The 27,939-nt window shown below is 43.7% G+C and overlaps 1 protein-coding gene across 21 annotated transcripts in view; it reads right to left on the bottom strand.

Annotated features, from left to right (window-relative positions):
- Positions 1–27,939, bottom strand: part of TCF7L2 (transcription factor 7 like 2) — a 220,023-nt gene that overhangs the window by 107,173 nt on the left and 84,911 nt on the right. For 19 of the 21 annotated variants that reach the window (XM_025396040.1, XM_025396049.1, XM_025396052.1 and 16 more), the window contains one exon: positions 20,837–20,938. The exons of the other annotated variants lie outside the window; for them this stretch is intronic. In XM_025396040.1, coding sequence (XP_025251825.1) covers positions 20,837–20,938 — 102 coding nt within the window. The remainder of the gene's footprint in view (positions 1–20,836; positions 20,939–27,939) is intronic. 21 annotated transcript variants of the gene reach the window in all.

The following is a 27,939-nucleotide window of genomic DNA, read 5'->3' as shown; positions in this document are numbered from 1 at the left end:
TGGGAAAAACCTGCTCTTTTCGGTATGGCTGGGGAGTTGTGCCCTAGCTTGTAATTTGGGTTAAGGAAGTGACTTCCTGACTGACAGGAAGCAGGAGCCGAAGCTGACTTTAGCTCCCTGCAAAACCCTGGCTTGGAGAAAAAGCCTGACGTTCTCCAAGAGAAGATAGCTACTTATCGGGGAATCTTCCAAGAACAGGAAACCTCTCCCCTGACCACCCCCTCCCCCATTTATTAAAACAAGTTTATCTAACAAACAACCGGAGTGCATTCGCTCCTGAAGAAGTAAGCTCGGTCACTGCTTTTGCAACACCACCAATCCTTTTAAGGCTTCTAAGGACATGATTACCAGTTGAGTTGTGAACTTCGCCCAGATAAAGGCCAATACACCAGGCTTTGCTGTTTGTTTCTCGAACCAAGTAAACTCAAGTGTGAACAGAATTCTGGATCTCCTCTGTGCCTCCAATTCCTTCCCTCAGACATGGTTACTTCCTGCCCCCTACCCCTTTATCACTAAATGCATTTTTATGGAGCGTCAAATACATTTTGTTTTTTAAATTCCAACCACTTGATTTTTATTCTATCTGAGCATTCTGAAGAAGAACAAACACTAACAGGGTATCCACTGAACGGCTAAAATGTAAATGTTATCAGAAATCATACTTCCTTTCCTAAGCCTACTGTCATATCCACCGGGGGCGGATAATCTACACGCCAGCAAGCTTTAAAAACTGACAATATGCAAGGCTAACATTCAAATTTAAAAAGAAACACCCTGCTGTTCCTTCACACACACACACCCCAAAAATGGTATGTAGAAATATGGAAGTGAATGGCAGATAATTAAGGAGAAAAAAATCTGCTCTTTTCCTATCACTTACTGACACGTTTAATAGTTTCTAAATAAAAAATGTGATTTTCTGTCTTTTTTCTCCACTTCTCCAAGCAATTTCCCAACCAGCTTTGGGCAGTAAACAGTTAATATTCCACTCTCCCTGCTGCCTTGAAAACCAAAGGAACAATTGAGACATTGTCCAGTGAACAAGACTCCCAGGGACTGACATTTTTGTTTATGTCCCAGTTCTCAGACTGTCAATTTCCACTAGGCACGTTAAAGCCTGACCCGCGCACCAACACAGTCCACCGCGAGCTGAAAGGGCTCCGCTTCATTTATTTTATTAAAGCTTCGGTGTCTGTTTTTGATTCAAACTCCAAACCTCCCCAACCCCCGCCTTTTCCCCAGAAAGTTGCCTCCTAACTCTGAGACTGTGTTGCAATTCCTTCTTGGAACACTTTGCCAAGAAAAGTAACAAAATATTTTTGAATACCAATGTTTGCACGGTTTTGCCAAAAAGGGTGGGGGGTGGGAGGAGGACCTGAACAAGTGGCCCAGCCTTGAAAGCCGCATGTTTTTATGGAGTTTTGAAAATATTCCGCTGAAATGATATGCAAGCTGGTACCTACGGTGACCTAACGTCCAAACTCTGGCACTTCAAAAACATTTAAAAGTTCTCCAATGCATCCGAAAAAAAACCAAACTTCAGGTTCAAAAACAAAAAGCGTACATCAATATTTTCCTCCCAGCTGATGCCACTGCCTGACAAATTGTCTGAATTATGGCCCTAAAGCTTCCCTTCCCCACCCCACTTTCCTACTCTTTTTATCCCCCCACCCCCACCCTTTTGGGGCATGGAACGGGGGTGGTTGCATTAGTGATTTCGCAGGTTTGGGGTCCTGCTCCTGACACTTTATCTCCATGAAAAGCATACACAGCAGTGAGCACCGTTTCCTGTTTGCAGAGTGGGCATTAACTAAATCACACCCTATGCAGCAGCTACGGAATGCAAGAGCATATGGCATTGTGCAAGGATTTACGGAGGAATAAAAGCAGCGATGCTGGCCTGCTGCTTACTATCAAACCCTGTCACTCTGTGCTTGCGGGTCTCTTACCCACTGGTCTCTCTAATACCCACTCTCCATATTAAGGTACAGCGCACACGCACGCGCGCGCACACACACACACACACACGCACAGCTCACAACCCAAAACCTGGAACTTTTACAAGGAACAGGACACAGGAAAGCCACATGGATCCAACCCCCCTCAGACTTACTGCTCAGATTGGAGACACAACCCCTTCTTTTCACAAACCCACCAGGAAGCAAAAGGAAGGGGCTGGGGCTATGAGCTGCCTGGAGGATCACATTTGGAGTCCATGTTGCCCTCAGGGACCCGACACCAAAACCCTGTATAAAACCACATTTTCCAACGAACCATCCATACCTTTCTTTTCCCTCTCACCCACTCCAAAAACAGCATTTGGCCATCTTCCCATTGCAGACTCTTTGTCTAGAATGGAGGATTCCCCGCCCCCTTTTCATCTCTACTCTAAAGGGCCTCTTCAGACCTATTCAGAGCCTCCTCAGACTCCCCAAGCCGGGGCATCAGACACTGAAATAAATGGTGATACTTTTATGGCATATTTGAATGTAACAAGCCATTCTCTCCCAAAAGGAAGCCCTGTTGGGCAGTCACAAGTTGTTACTGAACCAAGGTTGAAAGAATCCCTAGGGGCCAAAGGTAAGATTGTAACATTTACAGCCACCACCTTCTTCCCCCTTTAAAGGCCCTAATGAACCCACATAGGGCACACGCAAGACATTAAGTTCTTCCTGCCAGAAGCTTCCAATTGCTCCATGAGGGTCCTTCTAGGCAAGCACCACAGCTCCAACACCTCCCACCGTTCACATCTTAGTTTGGTTCTTCCCGACCCTCCATCTGAAACAGCCCCCGGCCCGGTCCCTCTCTGTCCCACTGTCCTGCTCTTTCTCTGACATGGCTCCTGTCACTATGTGAAATTACCTTGCCCATTTTCAGCTGACAGAGAGCACAGAAAATAAGACCTTAGCTACGAACTGAATGATCACTGAAAAGGTCTGGCTTTCCACCTGTGAAAAGCCGCCTCCCTTCTCTCTGAGCCTTAGTCTCTTCCTCTGTAAAATGGAATAGTAATGCTTAGCCCCCAAAGGTCATAAGGATAAAGTAATATATCTGGAACGTGGCACATCCTGTTAAGTAGCCAACAGATTTATTTCTATTTTATTATTTATTTATTAACGTATTTAAATTTTCCCCTATGACTTGTTTACTGCTTTTCATCTCTATGCCTTCCTCCCTATACCCTGACCCCCAACAGAAGTCCCATGAGAGCAAGAATATTTTCTTGTCCACTGATATATTATTCCCAGGGGCCAGGCTCAGTGACTCACGTCTATAATCCCATCACTTTGGGAGGCCAAGGCGGGCAGATCACCTGAGGTCAGGAGTTCGAGACCAGCCTGGCCAACATGGTGAAACCCCATCTCTACTAAAAATACAAAAAGTTAGCCAGGCGTGGCGGTGCACGTCTATAATCCGAGCTCTTCTGGAGGCTGAGGCAGGAGAATCGCTTGAACCCAGGAGGCTGAAGTTGCAAAAATATATATTCCCAGCCTGTCTTGTCTCCCCATGGGTAATCACCAAGTATGTGTTTACAGGGTAGGAGAGACAAGAGGAAGGGAGAGAAACCAAGCCAAATGTCTGGCTTCTCAGTTTGGGCAACCAGTAATCACTGTAATGGTCATCACCTACTCACAGCAACTTTCCTCAAGTGACATAAAGGGATAAGAACAAATAAAAAGATCTTCATTGGTTATAAGTGGTTTGCGGTCTTCTGACATACACAGAGCAGACAGCATTTCAGTCCTGGCCTCCTATTTCTGCACGCTTCCTGGAAAACGCAGAGTCTGGGAGATGTTTGGAAGAGACTATTCTGTAGAGGCCCAAGGCAGGAACTGTGCCCCAGGAAACCGCCCTCAGCTACCCACCAGGCAGCCTCTCCCAGCCTGCCCATCTGAGGCTATGACGCTTTTCCAAGTGGCAAATGAATCATGTCAGACCAAAAGCCATTTTAAAAGTACACTTTGTAAAAAACCCATGCTACAGCACATTTCATTTATTAATTATGCTATGGATTAGGGATCAAAGTGGTAGAAATCTCAGTGTACTCGAAATAAATGGCTTTTGTGGTTACCTAAATCCTCGGAGTCCCCTGGAATGTAATTCCTTAGGCAAAAGCAGCTTCCCAGACTTCTTGCCCCCCCTCCAACAATATGGGGGAGGGTGATTACTCAGCATCAGACTTGCATGATGCAATTATTTGGGCTTTTAACGTTTCAGTTACATGAAATATGGAACTCTTCCTTTTGAACTGCCCTCCTGGCGACAGGTTTTTAGTTTCTATTATTGAGTCTCAGGCTCTTCCCCTTCTTCCTGTCCTCTACCCTCACTGCCCCACTTCCAATTAGATTCAAATTAAAAATAACATATAAAGATGTTGGGATTCAAACAAATCCCAATTCGCAAGAAGGCAATGGGACGCAGTATTCAGCAACGAGCTTTGTGGTCAGAAAGGTCTGGATTTGAATCTTGGCTCTGCCACTTACTTCATAAATTATCTAACTGCTTTAAGCTCTGGTTTTCTTATCTCTAAAATGGGGATAAAATTGCTTCAAGAGGACCTGTTGCTAAGACTGATGAGATAAAATATAGAAAGCTTCTGTTCCAGAATCAGGAGCCCAAGACCTCAGCTGTATGTGACCAAGAATTATTTATTGCCCTAGCACTTTCAAGTTTTCCAGATATGGGTCCAGTCCACAATTTTTGTATCTTGTTCTAAGTGACTTGCTTTAAATTATATGTAAAGCCTAGTTTAAAAATCAACCCCTTGCTTAGATTCCTACCAACGAAAACTAATTTCCTTCAATGTGACTGTTGGAGAGCAGATGTCCAATTAAAATCAGAGTTCCCGCATCAACTATCTGTAGAATTCAGAGCTACTTAAGAGTGGGTACAAAATAAAAGCACAGAGGAAAATACAGATGAATTTGAGGATATTAAAATTTAAAACTTCTTTCTTTCAAAACCCATCTAAAGCTAGGCACAGTGATGTGCACCTGTGGTCCCACTATTTGGGAGGCTGAGGCAGGAGGATCTCTTGGTACCAGGAGGTGGAGGCTGTAACACACTATGCACTTTCCTATGAATAGCCACTGTAATCCAGCCTGGGCAATACAGTGAGACTCCATCTCTAAAATAAAAGGTAAAAATGAAAACCCATCTAAAGCAGTATTTTAAATCATCACAGCCTAGAAAAAGTACTTCCAACACATAGAATCAAGTTTTCAACTTATATAAAGTGCTCTTATAAATCAATAACAGAAAACTACCTGATTCTTTAAAATGAAAAAGGCATTAAACCAGGCAAGCCACAGAGGAGAAAATAAACATATGACCAGATGCTCAACCTCAGGAGTCATCAAATAAATGCAAATTAGGTAAGATGCCATTGCATACCTAGCAAACTGGCAAAAATTTCAAGTCCAACAAGATCAAGTATTGGTGAGATTATGAGGAAAGAGTTTATATGCTGGTGATGGAAATACTCATTGATCCAATCAACTGATCCAGTTGTTCTGGAGAGCTTGACAATAGCATGTGAATTAAAATTAAAACCAGCCAACCAATGCCCGACCAATTCCTCTACTTTGGTATGAATCCTAGAGAAACTCATATATAGGTACCTACAAACACTTGCCCAAAGGATGGCTATTACAGCATAGTCTGTAATCTTAAAAAACTGTAAGCAACCTAATTAACCATCAATACAGAAATAGAGAGCTGTAGTATTTCCATACAATTAAATACTACATAGCAGTTAAAAAGAATGAGCTAAATTTCAATGTACAGTGTAGATAAAATTCCTATGTAATGTTGACTAAGAAAAGCATGCTGCAAAATACAAATTTGAAAATAAAGAAAAAAACAAAAAGAAAAGAAAAACATGCAGCAGAATGTTAGGTGGAATGTGAAGCCACTTATGTAAAAGTTAAAAACCACTAAGATTATTTATAATACATAGGTTAATATAAATAGATGTCGAAAAGTATAAAAACCTGAACTCGGTTTTCATATGAATAACAGCCGGGGAGGGAAGATCATGGGCTAGGAGGGGAAAAAAGATTAATAATTGTTATTTTAGGTGGCATGAATGTGTTTGTTATCCTTTGTACCTTTCTGCATTTTTTTTGTTGTTTTAATTTTAAAAAGAGCTAGAGAGCAATCAATCTCTCCTGTCCCGGAGAACAGACAGAACAATCAGATACAGCCACTGAAAACAGGGAAGCCCACCTCTGACTTCTCTCCCCAAAGCCTGTCAGTGTGACAAACTCTGGGACAGACACCCTAAGGGGAACTGCCAAACATCGTGGCAAACCCCAAAACACAAAGATCCAAATTCGTACAAAAGACAGATGAGGGAGTGTCTACATATAGCGTTAAATGATTGGCGATTTAAAAGAAATGCAACAACCTTCCGTCCATTGTAACTTACCAGAAGGATTTGTGATTTACCCGCCAGTTTGCAGACACACACGGTATAAAAGGACGTGTAATTTGGGATGAATAGAAGGCTCATTGTGATGCGTATCTCCCTTTTTTGGTTCCTTTCTTTTGCCATGAGTTCATACCTTTTCCTCCTAGGAACCCACAAAGCCTCACTTCCTCAACAGGAACTAACAGCATCACAAAAGAATGACAGGCCTCCAGGTTCCCTGGTGTAGCCTGACCGGCACCAGCCTGGTCTGGTGTCCGGAAACCTGCCTCTCCCCGCCTGTATGTGTGCCTGATTAAGGCAGCATAACACGGAAGGGTGACAGCCCTGGCTCTGGTGTGAGACTGCTTGGGTTCAAATTCCAGCTTGCCGCCTCCCAGCTGTGTGACTTTGAGTACATCATCTTCCCCTCAAGTCTCAGTGTCCTCATCTGCCAAATTGGGATAATAACCATAGCTCATTCATAAGGGCGTTGTGAGGATTACACCTGACAACTTCATAAATTACTTAGAAAAGGCCTGGAGCTAGTAAGTGTTCAGTGAACATCCAGTATTACCATGATCTTGTACTTCTCTCTCCATTTCTCAAGGCATCAGTTCCGTAACTATCAAAATGAGGCTTTGGTATCACTAGACCTCTACGTTTTCTTTCAACATGTGAATTCTGGGATTAAGTCTAATATTAAAAGAAAAATCAGGAACAGGGGAGCTAGCATGAGAGAGAACCAAAGCTCTGGTCTATCATTTGCAGACTTTGTAGTAACTGAGGCTCCAGGACAGTGCATGACAAAAAGCTCCCAAAGCCTCATCCCTCAGCTTCTGTTCTGACCTCTGGTATCACACGCCTGCGCCCAGCAGTATCCCGACAATCCGCACCCTGGCTCCATATCCAGCAGGTTGTACTTTGCCAACTGAAGACTTCTGGAGGAAATTCACATAGGCATCCAGACACCAGAGCACTTAGCCAAGCCCAACCCTGCTGGCCTCTGTATGCGGTGCTGGCCACCCCTGGAGTCTCAGCCCATTTCCCCCAAGCCAATGGCCCGCCCTCCCGCTCCTTGACAAATGTCCTCTCTACCCACTCACTTCTTCCACACAGACATCCAAACACGCACCAGCTCACCATATGTCCTTACTGCCTCTCAATGGGTTACATTTTTCAAATTACGTTCCAAAACTTAACCATGAGATTGTTGGCATTAGAGCTGTGCCTGTGTCCTATGCCAGGCTTGAACTCACAGTGTAGCAGATAAATCGGGAAGAGGGCATCATGGGTTTGCAGCAAAAAAGAATCAGATAAAGAAGTTCGTTTGTGTATTTTTAAAAAGAACAAAGAACCCCTCTTCTTCCAAATTAAAAGTTTAGATAACATTGAAGTTATCACCCTCTTAGAAATACCTTGATTTTTATATCATGCAATGTCTAATAGAAAGGTAGGAGGAAAAGGGAACTGCAGACTTCACTACTGAAGTCCAGTTTCAGTAACTCTCAGAAATATGACTAGATCCACTGCAATCATTCACAGGTAGAATGCCTAAAAATGAATCCATACTTCAAGCTGGGCCCATGTGTCATGTCCTCAAGACACATGGGTCATGGAGAGCAAAGAGACATCCCAGCCGTGGGAGGAACAAAGTGGGATACATCAAGTCAGTGGAGCCACAGTCCAGCTCCTGAGCCTATGTCCTTTTCCTTGGGTACATCCTCATTCTGGGTTCGGATGAAAAATGTTCCTTTCTCCCATCATTTCATTTGGAACAAGTTTTTAAATGGTGAGTCAGTAGGACTTTTGTTCACCAGGACATCTAAATGGACATTTGACAGGGCTCCGATAGATCCAGTAGGGGGCTCAATTTCTGACACTTTCCCAAAAGCTCGACTGCCTAAAACAGCAATGACAGCTGTGACACCTCTACAGCCCTCTTACTCTCTCCTCTTTCAGCCTTGGCAGAAATTAATCCATCAATGCATCCTTCCCCTGGAGGCCCTGACACATACGGCCTCAGAGTCTCTCTCAACACACTGCTCCCAGCAGACGCCACCCAGCCTGCAGTCCAGGTACAAACACTGCACTGGGCTCAGAGTCCTCGGATCGACACCGTAGCCTTTCGGAGCTGCAGGATCTTCTCACGGTTTCTATGTGTCTTAAAGGAAAATGTACAGAACCTTCATCAAATAGTGAAGTTGTAATAATCAGTCAAACAGAAATAAACAACTGTATGCTCATCTTGCCACCAATTTTCCATGATTTAAAAAATAATGCTTATAGTAATACAAGTAAGCGTTAATAAGTAGAGGAGACTACACAACACAGGTTAAAGTGACACCTCCTTATTTATGTTATTACATTATTGTGACATTTTTCAACTAAATTTCATACTATTAATTATCTAAGGGTTCTTCAGTTGTCCCAAGGAGCAAAAATAAGAGAGCTTTAGGGCAAAGAGGAGTATGTTAAACAGAAGCCGGAAAAGAAAACTCTGAGATACCAAAAATATGAAAATGAGAATTTCACAAAAATACCTAAAGTTCATTTTCAGAATTCCCCAGAACCACAGGAGAGAATCACGGAAACTCCTTTTTTTCATACCAGCCTCTCTTTAGAAATCATTTGTGGGGGATGATTGTGTATAATAAGTCTCCTTAAAACAGTCCTCAGACGAGCACAAACCAACCTGTTCTTAAAGAAAGCAAGCACGCTCTAATCTTGTAGGGCTCTATTTATGTAGCGATAGAAGAATCAGCTCATGTTCCAGCATTTTTAATTCAAAAGCATTAAAAATCCAAAAGAAAAAACATGTCATTTTTAATTATAAACATAAAACTTGGCAGACTATAAGTTAGAATTCCTTTGGTTGTAAGGGACAGAAAACTATCTCCAACTTCATTCCTTACTGAATAGCCCAGGATTGGAACTGGCTACACAGAACTCCATGGTGCCATAAAGGCATTTCTGCCTCACTCATTTTACCCTTCTACAAATGAGGGTCCTCTACTGAGTCGGGGGTGTGTGCATATATATGTGTTTATGTATGTATGTGTGTATTTGTGTGTATGTGTATGCATGTGTATGAAGGCAGTTGCAAAGAGCCAGATTTAGATCCTCTCTGCGTGTAAAAGACTCAAAATAAATATCACATATCTGCCCCTTGCCTAATCACATTTGCAACAGAACCAAGTGGAACAAGGGAAGTGTAGTTCACCACAATGAAAGAGTGAGGGTGGAGACAGGAAATGGTATTATCGGAAAAAAAAAAAATGTGTAGAGACAGATGTCAGCTTCAGAACCTTATTCCACTTTGAATGCTTGATTTCTTACGCTGGGAGTTCACACCTGGGTGTTATTCTCAATACCTGAAAACAACTTCACAATTTAAGGAAAAAAAAGCATAGGCCAGGCGCGGTGGCTCACGCCTGTAATCCCAGCACTTTGGGAGGCCAAGGCGGGCGGATCACGAGGTCAGGAGATCGAGACCACGGTGAAACCCCGTCTCTACTAAAAATACAAAAAAAATTAGCCAGGCGCAGTGGCCGATGCCTGTAGTCCCACCTGCTAAGGCAAGAGAATGGCGTGAACCTGGGAGGCGGAGCTTGCAGTGAACCGAGATGGCGCCACTGCACTCCAGCCTGGGCGACAGAGCGACAGAGTGAGACTCCTCTCAAAAAAAGCATAGTAATGGCCAACTCAGTGCTTTTCAGAAGTGGGATGGGAAGGGGCTCGAGGAAGACGGTGGGAAAGATGCTTGGCCATATTCTAAAAATGGAGACGGCCTCTCCCAAACTCACTTATTAGCCTTTGACAATGTCTTGCCTTGGTCACTGTAATTCTGAGTCTCAGACATTCCTTCATTTATGAGCTTTGGCTGAAGGGGGCTGCTACCTCTTTCCAAAAAAACAACTTTTTTTCCTGAGTTCCAGCTGAATCATCCCAAAAGTTTCACCAGAAGCCCTCTGCCCAGTCATGTTCCCCTTCAGTTACAAGACACTGTTTTTAGACTGTATTTTCTACCTCCGCCCATCAAGGTTGGCGTCTCCTTTCAATCGGAAAGGGCTGGGGGGAAACACTTCTCTTGGTGTGTTCTTGAGTTGGGTCTAACTTTCCGGGAAGAGTCAGAGGTATGGCTCAAAGACGGGACTTGATAACACTCCCACCTTGGGGACAATGGGATGGATCAGTCCCCAGGGCTGTGCTGCTCTCAGCTTTCCTTCCTTCTTCGGCCTTTTCAAATGCTTGCTGTTTTTTTCACCCCAGCACCTGAGCAACACAGACAGCGTCCTTGTAAGAGGAACAAGCAGCTTGTGCCCTCAGAGCAGGGAGACAAGAGTAAAGCCTTTATCCCACTATTTGGACACACGGTGACCCCATCTCATTCAAGGCTAGGTGATGCACTTAATCACGGTCCAGGATCCGCCGGCTATGCAGGCTCAGGCTAGAAAACAGACTGCTTCACACCATCCAGAGCTCTTCAGCAGCCTTACGTTGCAGTCAGGCTGCAACTGGACACATGGCATGCAGGGCTCAGATGTGGCACAGCTGGGAAGCATCTGGGTCCCACTCAGGGTACAACATTGAAAACATCAGCCACGCCCTGCTGGATGAGCCAGGGCCTGATGAACAGGGACCTGCTCAGCCTACAGGTGACCCCCAGCCATCTCTCCTCCACCAGCACAAACCTTGAAGCACGGCCAGCGCCTGGGCGTAATGGCATCTAGGCTCTCCATTCTAAGCTCTTGGGTCTCAAAGCCCCACCTTTCAATCATGTGACAGGACAAAGTATCTGTTCATCACTGCTTTGGGCCTCTTTCCAGAGATAAAATTTATCCCGACTTTCCATATTGAGGTCTGTGATGTGATCTGTCTAAGGCTTTCAAAGGCCCTCTCAAAGTATGGGAATGAGCTGTGGAGACCAGAGATGGATGATAGGCTATTACAAAGGTAGGAAGCAAGAAAGAGACCAGCAAAGACACTCTGGCGACATCCAACTGAGAGATGATGGCACTGGACTCCAGTAGTAATGGCAGAGGTGGTGATAAGCGGTGGATGCCACACGCGCTTTGAAGGTAGAGAGGACACACTTGGTCCTGTGGGATGGGCTGGCGGGCTGAATGTGGGGTGTGAAAGAAAAGAGCAATCAATGGTGCCACCCAAGGTTTGAGGCCTAAGTAATAGGTCAATGTTGCTGAGCTTTACTGAGATGTCAAACACAAGGAGTAACAGGTTTGGAGCTAGGGAGAGAGTGCACTAAAGACATGGATTCTGGGAATGCTAATTTCCTGTCTGGCATTCAAATGGAGGCTGAACCTGGCACTCACAAGAGAGTCGGGGCGGGGGTGGCAGGCAGCAGAGATGAGGCAGAGGCCTGAGTAATTATCAGAATACAGTCATTCTTGCCTAGATATTCCTGGGCAGCTCAGCTAACCTGCTGAATTTGCACATGCTTATGTGTAAACTGGACATAGCAATACACTTTCCAAGCCAGACCCCTATGGGTCCCTTGCACCTGAGTTTCAAGTACACCTCAAGGGATAGTTCTGAAATCCAGTTGTTCTCTCCTTTTATGATAATTAATTTAAAAAGATGAAAATCTGACCTGCAAGCCATTAACAAAACAATCATCAAATAACTTCATACAGCCTACAACATCATTCTTAAAATGTATCTATTGCCCATAATCAACAATCAAGTCCTAGATTTCCAAATTGGGCTCTCTCTTAAAGAGCCAGTGGCCCCATCCCAGGATTCCTCACAAATAGACAGTTTAAACCAAGAGAGAGAAGAGATAGGAGCCCTCAGCCTGACTTTCTGGAGCTTTTGTGCAACCACGTTCCACATAAATGCTGCTGTGGCAATTAGACATGCTCCACTGTGAGCTGGAATGTATAAGGTTGGATTAGCAAGTTACTGGCAAACCATGCAGTGTCATAACCCAAAATTACATTTCCCCAAAACATGCTGCCCCATCAGGTAGAAAGTAGACACACGTCCACACCCTTGTGCTAACCAAGATGGTCCTGAACACTTTCAGGTCACGATGAAGTCACACTCATTCCAAACAAAATCAACTCCAGTCCCTAACCAGAGATTGGTTTTCTGCTTAATTAACGAAGCACCACTGTGGGAAGAGAGAGAGCCACACGTGAAGAAATCAACCACAGAGTTCCTTGGCTTCAAGAAACTTACAATCTGGTTGGAGAAGCATACCCCATCCACAGAGTTAATCAGCGAGACAAGAAATGACAAGCAGGACAGGCTGGGTGCCAAATGAACAATTTTGTTTTATTTACTGGAAAGATAAACATAGTCAAAACCATGAGTGTAGCTCTAAGTAGGCGCACATTAATTTAAAACAGGCTCCCACGCTTCGTAAACAGAGCAGGTGCCGAAACAAAAACAGCTTTCCAAAGTAGGTCCCAATCTTGCCCCTCTTGCTGGGAAGAGCTCTGCAGTGTTAGGAAGTCCCATTCTAGGGAAGGCCTCCAAGCCCCCTGCAGAGTCAAGATCCTGCCCTAAAGAAACTCTTTCACTTCGCATACCCCAGTGCTTCCCTAAACCTATTTTAGGAGAGAACCCTTTTTTCCAGTAACCTTGTTCACATTCAGCGAAACAAATGTCAGGAAACGCTAGCCCCAAGCTGAGCTGCCAAAGACTCTTCCCCCAAGCACAACAGGCCCCAGCTTGAGAAATGGTCAAGAGCTGATTTGAGAGGCTGCCAGCCCTCCCCACATTCATTGTGGCCTGACCTTAATCACAGGAGCCAACGGCATCTTTGACAAGTGGGTACATTTTCCCAGAAACATAACTCAGGGTCACAATCCTGACCCAGCTCACACATAGCATAGAATAAATAGTGTCTGTGCCCAACGATATGCCATGAAAACAAAGATAATAGAACTAAAAAATTCTGCAAAAAATGTGAGGTTATAAGAGTATACTCAAGACCTCTAAAATAGTCCTAAATGAACTGAGTATATTCAGGGGCTGAGGTACCTAAAACATATAAAACTTATGCTGTGAATTATCTAAAATAAACAGCTGACCTTGAAGCCTACCAATCATTCAAGAAACCATCGTTTTGTTTGCCTGTTTTGAAGGTGGAGGACCCAGGGAGGCTGACTTGGATGGGCGGGGTCTCTGTTCTAGGGTGGGGTGGAGTTACCGGCATGTCTCTCTCCAGGGAAGCTGAAATTTTTTTGTTATTAAATTCCCCAGAGACATTAAAATCATTCCAACCATAACTCTCTTACGTACTGCCGGTAGTTATAAACGTTGAGAACTTTCAGGAAAATCATCTGTGGCTATGTATCAAGAAACTTTTTAACACTTTGTTCTTTTCTAACTTCTGTCCTAGGAGTCTACCCCAAGAAAATAATAAAAGCAGAGGGGGTGGGGGACAAAGATATGTGCACAAAGATGATCATCACAGGATCATTCACAGTAACAGAAACAAAAGGAGACAATCTAAAGACCCAACAATATGGCATTGATTCAGTAAATTGGGGTTTAATCATATTATGGACTGTTATGTGGTCATTAAAAATCCTTAAGCATTTTAATGACATGGGGAAGTGCTTATTAACTACAGCAATTTTCATTTTAAACAAACAGAAGGTTGGAAATACTGAGCACTATGAGCTCAAGTATGTTAAAAACAAATATAAATACTCATACACTCAGAGGAAAAAGGATAATTTGGTATATTTCTAAAAGGAAAATATACCAAATCATTCATAATGTAATCTCCGAGTGGGGAGATTATGGGCTGTTTTCCAAACTGTCTACAATGAACAGAAAGCTTATGAACGAAGAAAGCTACGTTTAAAAATAAATTTCACTTACTTTAGAGGTAGAACTTTTAAATACAAAATTAGCAATTCCCATCCTTAAGTAGTCTAAGATACCAGTCACTGATGAATTGAATTACAACTAATAATCATTTTGAAGAGAAGACCTGGGGGTTGCGAGGAGTACAACAGCTACCTTCAAATTGTCAAGATATGCAACTTGAAGCATAAGCAGAATTAAACAGCAAAACATGAATTAAGGAGATGAGCGTTTCCAGGAGAGAGACTGCAGCTCCCTAAAGGCAGAACTCTCTTAAGAGTTCATATTGTACCAAAAAGAAACAGTCTACCACCAGGAGATAGAGCCCCCATCTCTGGAAGTGTCCAAGAATATCGGGGGAAACAAGACAGCTACCAAACAGTGCTGAAAAAAATGGGGGAGGGCAGTTGGTGAAATGGCATGTGATTTTAAGGCCCTGAAAATTGTTGTGATTCCAATATGCAGAGGCTACAACTGAGGTCACACAATCCTTCTTGATGGGATATCTTCTATTGCCATGGTGTCACCTGCCACACCATGGACCCAAACCTCAGGAACTTCAAAACTCTTCACCAGAGGACAGAGCTTCTGGGAGGAGAGAAGGAAGCTTTGGACATCGGACCATGGACTCTATCGTGGCCCCATGTACGCTTTGGAGTCTACACCACCCACTTCCTTCAAAGCACCACTGATCCCATCGACCACTTCTTCCCCACCAAAAGATAACCTGATTGCCTGGTTCTTCCTATTAGGTACTCATAGTTCTCCTTATAAAATAAGGTTTTGGCAGTGCCCAAAGGCTTGCTTTATATCCTTAGACAACACAGACACCCTGACCACAGCCCTGACTGCAAAATGGGAAAGTTCTGACTCAGTGGCTGCTAGGAAACACAAGTCAACTCTTTTAGAGAGTCTGGCTGAGTCATAGATAAATGAATAAAATAAATGAAAACAAAGTATATATGCAGTAGAGAAAGTGGAGATAATCCAAAAGTAAAAGATTTTAGATACTCAGTACAGGGTCACATCCCATATCCCCCAAATGTCCTGCCCGCGGAAAATACGCTGGCCCTCCCCACCATGTGTCAATGAGCCCTTTGCAGTAGTCACAGCACGACACCCAGAAGCCCAGTCTCTGGCCATCCTGATGCATGTCCCACTCTCCAGTGAAGCCAGCAGGCCTCCTCCAGCCATGCCCACCACTCCCAGGTGGGGATGGGGTTCCCTGGGATTCCCAGGGCTCCAGGCCACTCTCAGTACACCACACACATTGTGCTCTAAGCGTCCACTTAATTGTCTCTTTCCCAGCTTCTCTGAGGTGGTGGAGAGGATGGTGTGCTCTGGAGCCAGGCTGCTTTGTTTCACATCCTGACTCCCACAACTGGGCAAATCCCCACCTCCCTGGGCCTAGTTCCTCCTCTCTCTAGAATAAGGGTAACACAGCCTCCGAAGCAACTGGAACAAGCCTCGTGTAGGAAGCGCTACATCTTTGTTGCTGTTATCGTTCATCGATCGCGCTCTCTCTCGGCGTCTGGAATGCTTTTTCCCACACTAAACATTTGCAGAAACAACGAATGAATCAGTCAATGGCAAATACAATCTCTCCAAAAAGACAACGCTTCCACCCCAAACCTGCTCCTCCTCCAATACTCTCCATTCAGTGAAGCGTCTCCAGCTACCTACCTTTGACTCTCCTTTCTCCCTCAATGCCAATATCTAACCTATCAGCAAGCTCCGCTGCTGTTTCCTCCACATCTCTATTTTCACCATCCCCGCTGCCAGCTTAACACACGCTCCTATTGAAACAGCCAACCTGCTCAAGTGACTCCCCAGTGTCAAATCCTCACCATATGCTGCACCCCACGTCACTCTCCCGGAGCCCTGCCCAACCTCTAGCCTCCTACCTGATTTCCTGCCTCTGTCCAAACCAAGCACTTTTCCCTTGAGGACTTTCATACATGTGTTTGCTTCTGCACACTCCCCATCCCTTCTCCTGTTCCTTCACGGGGCCAACCCCAATCAAGTCTTCAGAGCTCACTTTTAATGCAATTTCCTCAGGGAGCCGCCCAGGCCTGTAATCCCCACCAACTTCTCAGCTGAAATCAGGTCCCCCTGGTCATAGCCTCATGGGCCCTCTACTCTTTGAGGGCACCTGGCGCAGGGCCTCCCACAGAGGTAGGGGCCACCGTGACTTTGCTGGTGCTCAGCAGGCAGCAGAGAGCCTCCCAACACATGCCACATCCCAGCAAGCATCCAGAATCCAGGTCAAACATCCCATCGAAACAACACATGTGTTTAATAACCAAGAGGGTGCTCTCTAGGTAGTGTTTTAAAAAATTAATTATGGGTAGGCTCCCCTGAACTCTTCAGAAACAAAAAGCAGAAGTTCAGCATGCCCTCTGAGCTTCCTTGAAAATGCACAGGGTAGATGGCAGAGACTTTCTCTGAAGCTCTACCCATCATGCATTATTTCGTAAGAGTTTTCCACTCTCTTGCAGCATTTAAGCAATAACAACAAGAAAAGTACACCACCACAGTCTGGCAGGCTTTGTTCCTCAGGATTCAGTCTGCTTTCTTATCCCACACCTCCATGCTCATTACACAACAAAACACACCAGACCAAGAAGCACAAAAAATCCACCCCAAGGTAAAATTCTACATCGACTTCAAAAGGAAACCCCCAAGATAAAACTGTAGGAACTTTTGAAGCCTTTTGCCATTTTGTAAGACATATACTATACCAAAATACCACCATTTGGGGTACAGAATCTTTTTTTGCTGGATACAAAGGAGGCTAAATGAAAGTCTTTGTATAGCACAGACACCGGAGGTGGTATCCAGGGAGCGGCTCCTAACCCCACAGCTTACCAGCCAAGACTGACTCAAACTCTACCACTCAGCGCAACTTAGCTGCTTGGCACTCATTTTGTAAGAGGGAAAAAGGGAGCAAAGAATTAAAAATATAAATTTCAAAACTCCACCAAGAAAGAAAAAGAGCTTAGTTATGTGAATGCAAAAATAGGATTGGGGAGGCTGGGGGGTGGGGGTGTCTTGGAACTTGTGGCTAATGTCTCCGAGTTGTTAAGAAGTCCATGAATTTGTTGGGGGATGTGGGGAGGGAAGAAGGGAGAGGGAAGGTGGGGAGGAGGAAGGCAAAGACTAATGCCTTGTATAAACTCCCAGTTTGGGGCCAGCCAATGAAGACATCATCCCTGTTGGAATCAATTTCCTGTCTCCTCTGAACACAGATTAGGAATCACTGGATTGTAACAAACGAGATGCTATATCAGCTACAGGAACTAAAATTTGTGGAGTCTATTCTTAATTGAAATATCATTTGATAAGTTGACCTCCACTTGTTAAGAACATTTATTCTACACATCAATTTTTTCTAATGTGGTAACCCACATACCACATGAAAATAATCCAATCAGATTAAAGTAGTCCAGCGAAATGCTCTCAATTTCCACGTGAAGATTCTGCCCCAAATGGGTACTAGAAAAAGTTATTCTTCTTAGCAATCTGTGAAAGTTGTAGTTTCGAATGACTAATAATAAACACTGAATACATCCCTAATTCTCCAAGCAAGACAGTAGAAATAATTATGAAATAGCTTGGCCCAAAAGTTACAACAATTCCAAATTTCGGAGAAATTAGGAAGCAATCCTTAGACAATTATTTTGAAACATGTCTGATGAAACACTGTGATGTGACAACGTCTTACTAAAAAGAATGAAAAGCAAAGTGTGGGCAAGAGCCCCAAGTGTCTGCAGAAAAGTTAGCCCTTCATCAGCGACTCCAAACAAGAACCAGACCCTCTGGCCGATGTTTGACTCTACAAAGACCCAAATGATGTATCAGCCACCATTCAGAATGCGCCCTTTACAAACACAGACACACCGTACCAGCCAAGGTACAGCTGGTTTTGGTTGGCACATTGCCTTACATTCAGCAAAAATATAATCATAAATCTGTAGTCTCAAGGTGTATGCATCCTCAATCCCCAAAACTAGAGGTGACCAGGTGGATGGAGGTCAACAACACACGGCCTTTCTTCCGCTCTACTTTCCTATCTCCCTCAAATAATTCCTCCTCCCCAGACATCCTCCTTCTCACCCCTGGTGTCAGGTGAAGACTGCAGAAAAGCCCCATCACAGGGCTGACTGATAGAACCAAAGTCGCCATTCATGACAAGCATTCAAGTATTTCACAACCATAAACCACATTTGTCCTTTTGTCCAAGTTCATGGCTTTTTCCTTCTCCCCAGCTCCCAGAGCCCACCTTCCTCCACCAGCCCATCCCCTCTAGGCAATGGCCATTCCCAGGTCCCTTTAGCACAGCAGAAAGCACAAAAGATTGTAGGACAGTTGCCAGCTGTGGCTGCTTTGGACAAAGGTCTCCAACTACAAGATGGTGTGTATGCCCCAGGGGAGTTGCTGTGGGTCAACACACCTGCTAAGACAGACACAGCAGAGGAAGAAGGGGCCTAAGCCCCCCTGCTGCACCCCTGGCCAAAATCCACACAGGTTCTGGAAGGAATGTTTTGCCATCTCCTCCAGATCATTAACTTCTACATAGGAAAATGAGATGCTTAGGGCCTAAGTTTCGGCAACTGCTCTTATGGAATTTGGGGTGGAGAATCATTGCTCTATCCAAATGGACGAATCCCCACTCTTGCACGGGGGTAAAGCCCCCTGGCATGGGGCCCACAGAGCCTATACCACAAACACAGGGGCTGTGTCCACTCTGAACTACTGCCAGGATTCGCATATTCTCTCCTCACTCAAAGAGAGAAAACAACGAAGAGATTTTAAAGATAACGTCCTTTCTCTGTAGCTAAAAAATAAATGTGGGAAATTCCCATCAACCATTGCCAAAAGCAGAGAAATAAATTTCACAGCCTGGACCACGCTGGGAAATTCAGGGAGGCGGGAAAAGTGAAACAGGCTTCTTCACTTTATTCTCTAGGTGTCTAGAACTGTCACGCTTTTTAAAAAAATCTCTGTATGTTTGTTATGAATTTTTTTTAACAGGGCATTCACTTTCAAAGAAACCTGCATTAGAACCCCCAACTAGCAACTTCTTTATACCTATGCACTGTCCCTGACCATGACCCAATTTACAGTCAGCAAAACAAAACCAACCACAGCAAGTTACTTTCACCTCCCGTAGGAGAGAAGACACCACAAGGCTCTAGAAAGGGAGCAGAGAACTGGATCCAGGCCTTGCTCTGGCCACTGACTCAGCGTGTGACATTGGGCAATTCACTTAAGGCATCTCTGGGCCTCAGTTTCCTTTTCTGAGGGCACGTTGGGCCTAAATGATCTAAGGTCACTTCCAGCCCTGAAATCTTGACCTTACAGGAGCAGACATAATTATGAGCATCCATTTTATTGTGGAGTTGGAAGAAAGGGGAAGCTTCTAGCAAATGTCAATCTTCTTTCTACATGCCTCGTTTATACCATAGAAAAGAAGACATTGTCACAAATGATGACTCAAAATATGATTTTACAAAAATAAGTTATTTTGTGATATATACACACACATGAGAGAGGTATAACTCATTAAATAACACATGTTCAGTTACAGCAAGCTCCAAAATAAGGAGGCAGTTAGCCCAAAATGGAAGAATGCATCTTAAGATTTTTCTACTTAAGAAACTTGTTTTGCGATTTTTAGAAATTACAATATAGAGGTAAAATGTATTTATGATTAACATCTTGTGATACTTCAATGAAAAATACATGATTGATTCATGCTTTGCATAATTCTACCTGTCATGGATGGATTCATTATAAAAATGTGCCTTCCATTAATTATTTCAAAAGCATGAAGTCCAGCTCATGATATATAGAAGGGAATCTTCAAATAAGGCTGAGCTATCTTCTCAAGAGGTTAATTTATAAATTCCACTCTTAGAGCCTACAAAGCCCTAAGAAAATACATTAAAAATGTATGTAGACACACACTTGTAGTCTCTTAGTACTAAAAACAAATGTTTTCTCTATCGAACCCACATACTTTCAAAGTCATAGATGTATACATTAAATTCCATTTTAGCCTTTCTGAGTTCATTTCTACTCTAGGTTTACAAATCAAGCCAGCCCAGATGACATTTGTCTAATGTTAGTGTAGAATGTTACCAACAAATATTAAGATAAATTGGGGGAGACGATAATAGGCAAGTTTCAAATCCAGGACCCCCTTTTGAGTTTTCTAATTCCCTCTTCTTCACCTCACCTCCCCTGAATGTATTTTTATAACTGCTTTGATACCACTTCTAGTCTCCTCCATACCATGGTGATTGTGTCCCATAAACTAGAGCCCGCAAGGCTAGATTCTAACCGAATACATGGAAAAGAGTGGAGGAAAGGTTTGTAAAATTTCTGGGTAGGTTACAGTCATTAAGGTCCAATAGCAGACAATGAATACCTCATAGACATAAGCTATATCCAAGAATATTTCCAAAGAAATTTTGTTTAAAGAAAGAGAAAAATGACAAATAAGGCCTGTTATCATCAAAAAAGCATTTTCTTTTTCACCCCCTCAATCAAGGAAGCCATCATCTCTGGGAGGTTACTTACGACAATGTGTGCCGGCGATGGGGACCGGGCATCCTTGAGGGCTTGTCTACTCTGCAGGCTCCCTGCCTGGACATCAAGCAGTGGCCATTTCATCTGGAGATACTGGCGAGAGGAAACAAAAGTGAAATGGAAAACAATGAATTCAGAAAGTAAACGCAGAACAGCTAGCCCAAGAAATAACTGTGACATGGGTCAGAAACTAAAAAACATACAAGCATGCAAATAATCATTTAAAAAAAAAAAAAAAAAAAAAAGCATGCGATACCAATAGGTTCTTCCTTAGAGCTCAAGTTCAACAGGTACACATATAGAAGATTAATGTTACTAGCAATTGTATTTTTTATCTTTGCATTCAAACCACAGGGTAGCTTCAGAAAAAAATGATTTCATTGCTACTACCTTAATTGGGTGGGGGGTGGAGGGCAGTGGGAGAGGTGGGGAGGGAGAGGAATACAGAGCTATTCCAAAGGAAGTAAAACACAAATCTCAAGCCAGAAGTGTCCTAGGAAACCATCAATTCCAAATCTGCTCCTTCTCAACCTCTGTTTTTCAAATGTCATCATCCTTCACTTTAAAGGAAGTCAAGTACATGTGAGCAGCTATCCTTTAGGTAGCAAAAGCTATCTGAGTACGGTGAGCATGCAGTTCCTCACACAACCCAAGTTTACTCAACAAAAATTACTTCTTGGTAAAAGATGCACGGTGCCAGACACAATGTATACACTCACCTCAAAAGACCAGAGGAATGCTTTAGTGTGCACGGGTTTACCGTAGACATAAAAATAAAGGTGTAAGTCAATTCTGTCTGTCCCCACCTTCCTCCAAACTAGGAAATGAATATACGGCCCAAGGGAGCTACTTCTGTCAAAAGCAATCCATTAGCTTTCAGTGAGATTTGAAGGATGAGTTGCCCCAGTTCCTCATTTTGCAGACAAGGTAAAATGAGGTGAGGTGGCTTCCCCAGTCACAGGCGTACTCAGCCCATGTATAAGAAACTCTTAGGCATTTAACTTCCGTTGGTAACATTATGACAGTTTCACTCAGGAAACCAAACAGAACTTAGACACAATGCTTAGAAGCACATGGAGACGAGCCTTTATGTTTCCCACGGCCAACTCACTAATCCATCAGTTAATGAATGCTTGGAGGGGATATAAGGAGACACCTTGGTCATTTCGGAGACCTCCTCAAGCAAAATACATGGCTGGTTTTAATAGTAATTCTATGGAAAACTTTACTCAATGAACACTGAGTACTACTTGCTTTGTGTACAGGCTGTGACAAGCATTAGGAGATACAAAGATGTCTGCTCTCACGGAGCTTGTGCCAGCATGAGGAGCCTTACAGACACAGGTAAATCAAGACAGAATATGGTGACACTGTGACAGAGACTCAGGAACTCAGAAAATGCCAAGAAAGATGACAGAATTTCTGGGACACGAGACTGGGGAAGGCTGCACAGAGTTAGGTCTTGATGGTCAGAACAATTTCAATAGAAAGAAAAAAGACAGGAAAGGATAATACAGAATAGTTTGCACAAATTCCACATGAGACAGAAGTGCCAAAGCCATCCACAAGTCAGCCGACGAGTTCCTCAAAGATACGACGGCTTGGTAAATTCAAACCAAATTTGGTTATACTTAAAGCTGAACGATCACTGCCCAAGAACTACCTGCCAAAGTGCACAGTCGATTTTCCCATGATGTCTAGGATCTATACAAGGTGAGTGGGTCTGCTACAAATTCAGAGCTTTCACCCAGAGGCCTCCCATGGTGAGCAACCTAGATAATAGTCTCGTTGTGTCTGTAACTCGCCACAAGACCCTGCATTGAATCCCCTTGCTTCTGCGATCTCCGGTTTTTTCATCTGAGTACCGAAGGAGTTGTCCTATCTGTCACAGGGTATTAGATGGGGAATCTGTCCCAAACACTGAAGGATTTCTAGGACTCCAAGCCCCCAGACAGTAAATACAGGAACCCCTCTGTCATCCTTACCATCTTACCACTTCCAATTACCTTCTCTGGGAGCAGTATCATCTCAAGTTGAGAACCACTGAAGTAAATATTTCCAGAGTCTCCATCTGTAACCCAGGCCAGAGGGCTCTGGGAATCTGACTGCCCCGTCTCACCCCGACTTCTTCCCATTCTCACTTACCACATAACTATATGCACTGCATTGGTCAAAACCACTCAATAGAGTCATTTCCTTGAGGCCAACCAAAGTGGACACCCACGAACACTCACCTCTGCATCTCATAAAAACCCGTGAACAAAAACGCCAAATGGAGTCGAACCCATCTACACCCCAAGCTATCCCTCAGTGGGGAGAGCTACGTTGGTGGACAAGTTTTCATCTTTGACCACCTGCAAAACTGATTTGATTACATCCAAATACTAGCTCTGTCAAATTAGGAAACTTGGGCTTTGTTGAAGGTGACAGACCTGCCCTGAGGACCCACCCAGGAACTGTCATACTCATAATACAATATTAACATGGAGACTTATAATTCTTACTTTACATAAAAGCTTCATTGTGTGCCACATCCAATCTCCATAGGCTACCTGCACCACATATTTTTATGAGCCTACATTTCAGCGCTCCAAGCCTACAATACACATAATTTTCAATTATGTTAGGGCAGCTCAGGATCATTGCCTATATAACATTACTGTTGGAGGAAATGAGACTCGGCCCCACTGCCCAGAGAGAGCTAAGCAAATCCAGATGGTGCAGGAAGACAGCCCTGGTCCTGCTGACTTGCAGGGACTCCGCAGTGACAGCCCCAAACTCTCCTTCCCAGTGCAACTTGATGCCACAGAACCGCTGGGTACACACAAATCCAAGCCCGTTCCTTGAATCTTAACTGGCATTCAGGCTGATGAAGTGCCTTTTGGGGAAATAAGTATTATGTAAGGATTTTCTAAAGGAAGCTATTAACCTTCTCCAAAAGTGATGGGTTTCCCAGCTTCCTTCATCTTCTACAATTGGTCCTTATTAATAGGGAAAATAAATAAATAAAGGGAAGAAAAAGGAAATTAGGTACTATTACAGCCTAGAGGAAAATTTTTTCCTTCCTGGAGACATTAAGCAGCAGGAAATTCTATTCTGTTAGGTCCTAAAGGAAGACCTGAAGGAGGGGGCATCTCAGATTTACAAAAGGGCTGGAACCCTGTGCCACGTTTTCCCAACCATCTGACTTGGTTTTATATCCTTTTGGGGGAGGGAAAAAAAAAGTTCCCACCATCCCACTATAAAAACAACAGTGGGCTCCAGCTCTCTTCCTCTTAGGCTGTTCAACGTGGAAATTATGAATTGCCTACAAAAACATTAAACTTTTCAACAAACTGCAATCACATGGGGCTGTGGGAATTCCTACATTGAAAACTGTTGGAAGGGAGTCTGCTCAACGTTCCTTTAAAAAAAAAAAAAGGAAAGAAAGAAAGAAGGCCATCTTGGCTTAAGCATTTCATCCTTTGTTGAATAATAATGTTCTGATCATGGCCCATTAGGGTTTTTCCCCACATCATATTTTATGATACGTCTCAGGGAGCTTAAGTCAAGCTTTGGACCTGTGAGCAAATCTTGAAATACGTACAACACCAACGGCCCGACAGGAATCAAAGCAGCTGAAAAGACTGTTAAATTACCAGCAAAAAGAAAAAGGTAAGCATCTCTAATTTCTTTTTCTCCTCTTCTACTTCCCCCCAATGAAAACAGGGAGAAAAGGAAAATGAGGAGAGGCTCCTTTAGGAATTAGTCTTAGCAGAAACTGGCATCTACTAAAGCCAGACAGATGGAGCCTGCTCCCATAGAGGGGCCTTCATCCTCAAGAATCTTCCATCAGCGGCAAGAATGTCGAGGATGAGCTGCTCCGAGAACCTGCCCCCTTACAGCCGCTACTGAGGGCTCTGTATACATTTCTTTTCTAAACAAGCAGCAAACTTAAAGGGCAGATGATGATGATGATGATGATGATGATGATGATGATGATGATGCAACGAAGTTGCCAGGAAACTTCACATCCTTGATAAAACACCCATGTGGTTTCCAGTATTTCCAGTATTTCCTTTCAGTGACTCTGCTCCACAGATGGACGGGCAAATGGAATTTGTCCCCTTATTTGTTCAGGGCAGGGCCGGCAAACCTTTTCTGTAAAGCGCCAGACAGCAAATATCTTAGGCTTTGCGGCCCATACGATCTCTGTCATAACTACTCGACTCAGCCCTCGTAACTCGAAAGCAGCCACAGGCAGTGAGGGTATGTCTTATATCATGGCTGTGCTCCAATAAAACCTTATTTATAGACACTGAAATGTGAATTTCATATCATTTTCCTGTGTCAGAAAATATTATTCCTCTCTTGATGTGTTTCAACCATTTAAAAATAATAAAAGTGCTGGGTGCGGCGGCTCAGGCCTGTAGTCCCAACGCTTTGGAAGGCCAAGGCCAGAGAATTGCTGAAGGCCAGGAGTTCCAGACCAGCCTGGGCAACAACAGCAAGACTCTACAAAAATAAAAAAAGTTAGCTGGACGTGATGATACATGCTTGTGGCACATGCCTGTAGGTTCCAGCTACTCAGGAGGCTGAAGCAGGAGGATTGCTAGAGCCCAGGAGTCTGAGGCTGCAGGAGCCATGATTGCACCACTGCACTCTACTCTGGGTGACAAAATGAGACCCTGCCTCAAAAAACATTATTAATAATGATAATAAAAAGTCATTCTTAGCTCACTGGCCAGACAAAAGCAGGTGGCAAGCCAGTTTTGGTCTATGGGCCATAGTTTGTCATGTCCTAGTTAGGGAATAAAATTGTAGAGGCCTGCCCATATCAGATGGGCGACGGTGCCTTCCCTTGCTGGGCCTTCAATCCAAACAGCCAAACACGGGCATATAGAAAAGCATGTCCAGTGGCCTAAAAGCAACGTTTCGGATTAACTCAAGTTGTGAGGGAAAAGCTTGGAAAAAAATTTGAACCCTTTGGCTGAGGCCCCCGTCACAAGGTCTAACCACAAGACCACAATCACACCAAAATAACTATCCCCTCTTTTCCAGAATGGAAGTCTAAAAATCCCTGAGCAATTCTGCCTGGAAAAGGTTCAGAGTGAGACCCTGTTGAAAGAAAGAGAGAAAAGAAAGGAAGGAAAGAGACAGAAAGGGAAGGAGAGGGAAGGAAAGGGGAGGAAAGGGAAGGAGGGGAGGGGAGACGGGAGTGTGGAGGGAAAAGGGAAGGGGAGGGGAGGGGAGGGGAGGGGAGGGGAGGGGAGGGAAGGGAAATTATGATTTTTTTGAGATAGAGTCTTACTCTGTTGCCCAGGCTGGAGTGTAGTGGTGTGATCTCAGCTCACTGCAACCTCTGCCTCCCAGCTTCAAGTAATTCTCCTGCCTCAGCCTCCCAAGTAGCTGGGATTACAGGCGCGTGCCATCACGTCTGGCTAATTTTTATATTTTTAGTAGAAATGGGATTTTACCATGTTGGTCAGGCTGGTCTCAAACTCCTGACCTCAGATGACCCTCCCACCTCAGTCTCCCAAAGTGCTGGGATTACAGGTGGGAACCACCATGCCCGACCAAAAAAATCGAATTAATTGGATACTATCCTCATGATAGCTTTCTGCTCATAGCCAGCAGAAAGATTCGATAAATATTCCTAATCCTCTGCTGCCAGAAAGTTGTACTTCTGGTTTTTATAAAATACAAAGTCAATACTCTGCTTATACATCCAAAGCCAAGGGTATAGCCAGTCATAGCCCATGATGTCCAAAGTCACTAAGCCTCCCCCGCATCAAGGTGGTTGCTCCTAACCTTTCAGTGCAGCCTCACCACCGGCCATTCATACAGATCCCCTACAAATATGCAACACTGAAGACCGCATCGTGACTCTCATATCATTACACAAAAGAAAAGACAACCAGAAGCCACTCACCATAAAAAGGGAAATACCAGAAAAATGTGCGAAGTAAGAAAATAAGAAGTACAAGTATCCACCCCAACAGCGGACACTTACTTCTTCGGGAACTCATATTGTGACACGCACCTAATAGACACACATATGTCTGTTAAAGAAGAGGCCTGATTGCCTCTTTCTAAACCTACCTCATTTCTCAGAAATGGAAGATGGAAAACTCAGCCCATCTTCTATAAACAAGTAATTTTGCCTGGGCGTCAGGGAATCCCAATTTACCCAGAATGGTTAAAACACAAGCAGTTGTGATTAATTTAATATTCTGCCCTACACTCTAAATCATACAGGCACCAAAGTTTTCCAAAAGTTAGCATTGATCAAATATACCTAACACTGAAACTCTGTGAAACTATTTCAGAAGTCCCTTCAGAATTGTAAGGGGCATCATTACAAAGTCTGTTTAACCAATTTTTCTGCAGTTGCAGAAGGTACAGGAGATTAGGCTGCTTTGTTCTAGGTAAAACCATACTCTAGGAATTGCATCTTTTGAAAAAATCCAGAGAGCCTAAAACAGAGACTTTACTTGCCTAGAAAGCATGATTGTATAGAAAAGGAAGTTCAGAAATAACGTGATTTCTGTTGTTTGACATAAATAAGTATGTACTATAGTTACCTAGGAAAAGAAAACCAAAGATCTCAGAAGGTTGGGTAGACTCTGGACTTGCAGAAAGAATAAAGCCATAGAAAAATTTCAAGCCAGGCGTGGTGGCTCACACCAGTAATCCCAGTACTTTGGAAGGCTGAGGCAGGAAGATTGCTTGAGCCCAGGAGTTCAAGACCAGCCTAGGTAACATAGCGAGACCCCATCTCTACCAAAAAAAAAAAAAAATTAGCTGAGTGTGGTGGCGTGTGCCTGTGGTCCCAGCTACTTGGGAGGCTGAGGTGGGAGGATCACTTGAACCCAGGAGGCGGAGGTTGCAATGAGCCAAGAAGGTGCCACTGCACTCCAGCCTGAGCGACAGAGGAAGACCTGGTCTAAAAAAGAAAAAAAGAGAAGAAGAAGAAGAAAGAAGAAGAAAGAAGAAGAAGAAAGAAGAAGAAGAAAGAAGAAGAAGAAAGAAGAAGAAGGAAGAAGAAGAAAGAAGAAGAAGAAGAAGAAGAAGAAGAAGAAGAAGAAGAAGAAGAAGAAGAAGAAGAAGAAGAA

Source organism: Theropithecus gelada, chromosome 9 (assembly GCF_003255815.1).
Source record: "Theropithecus gelada isolate Dixy chromosome 9, Tgel_1.0, whole genome shotgun sequence".
Taxonomy (NCBI): domain Eukaryota; kingdom Metazoa; phylum Chordata; class Mammalia; order Primates; family Cercopithecidae; genus Theropithecus; species Theropithecus gelada.
The sequence above is the reverse complement of the archived record's forward strand: the minus strand, read 5'-3'. Positions and strand labels throughout refer to the sequence as shown.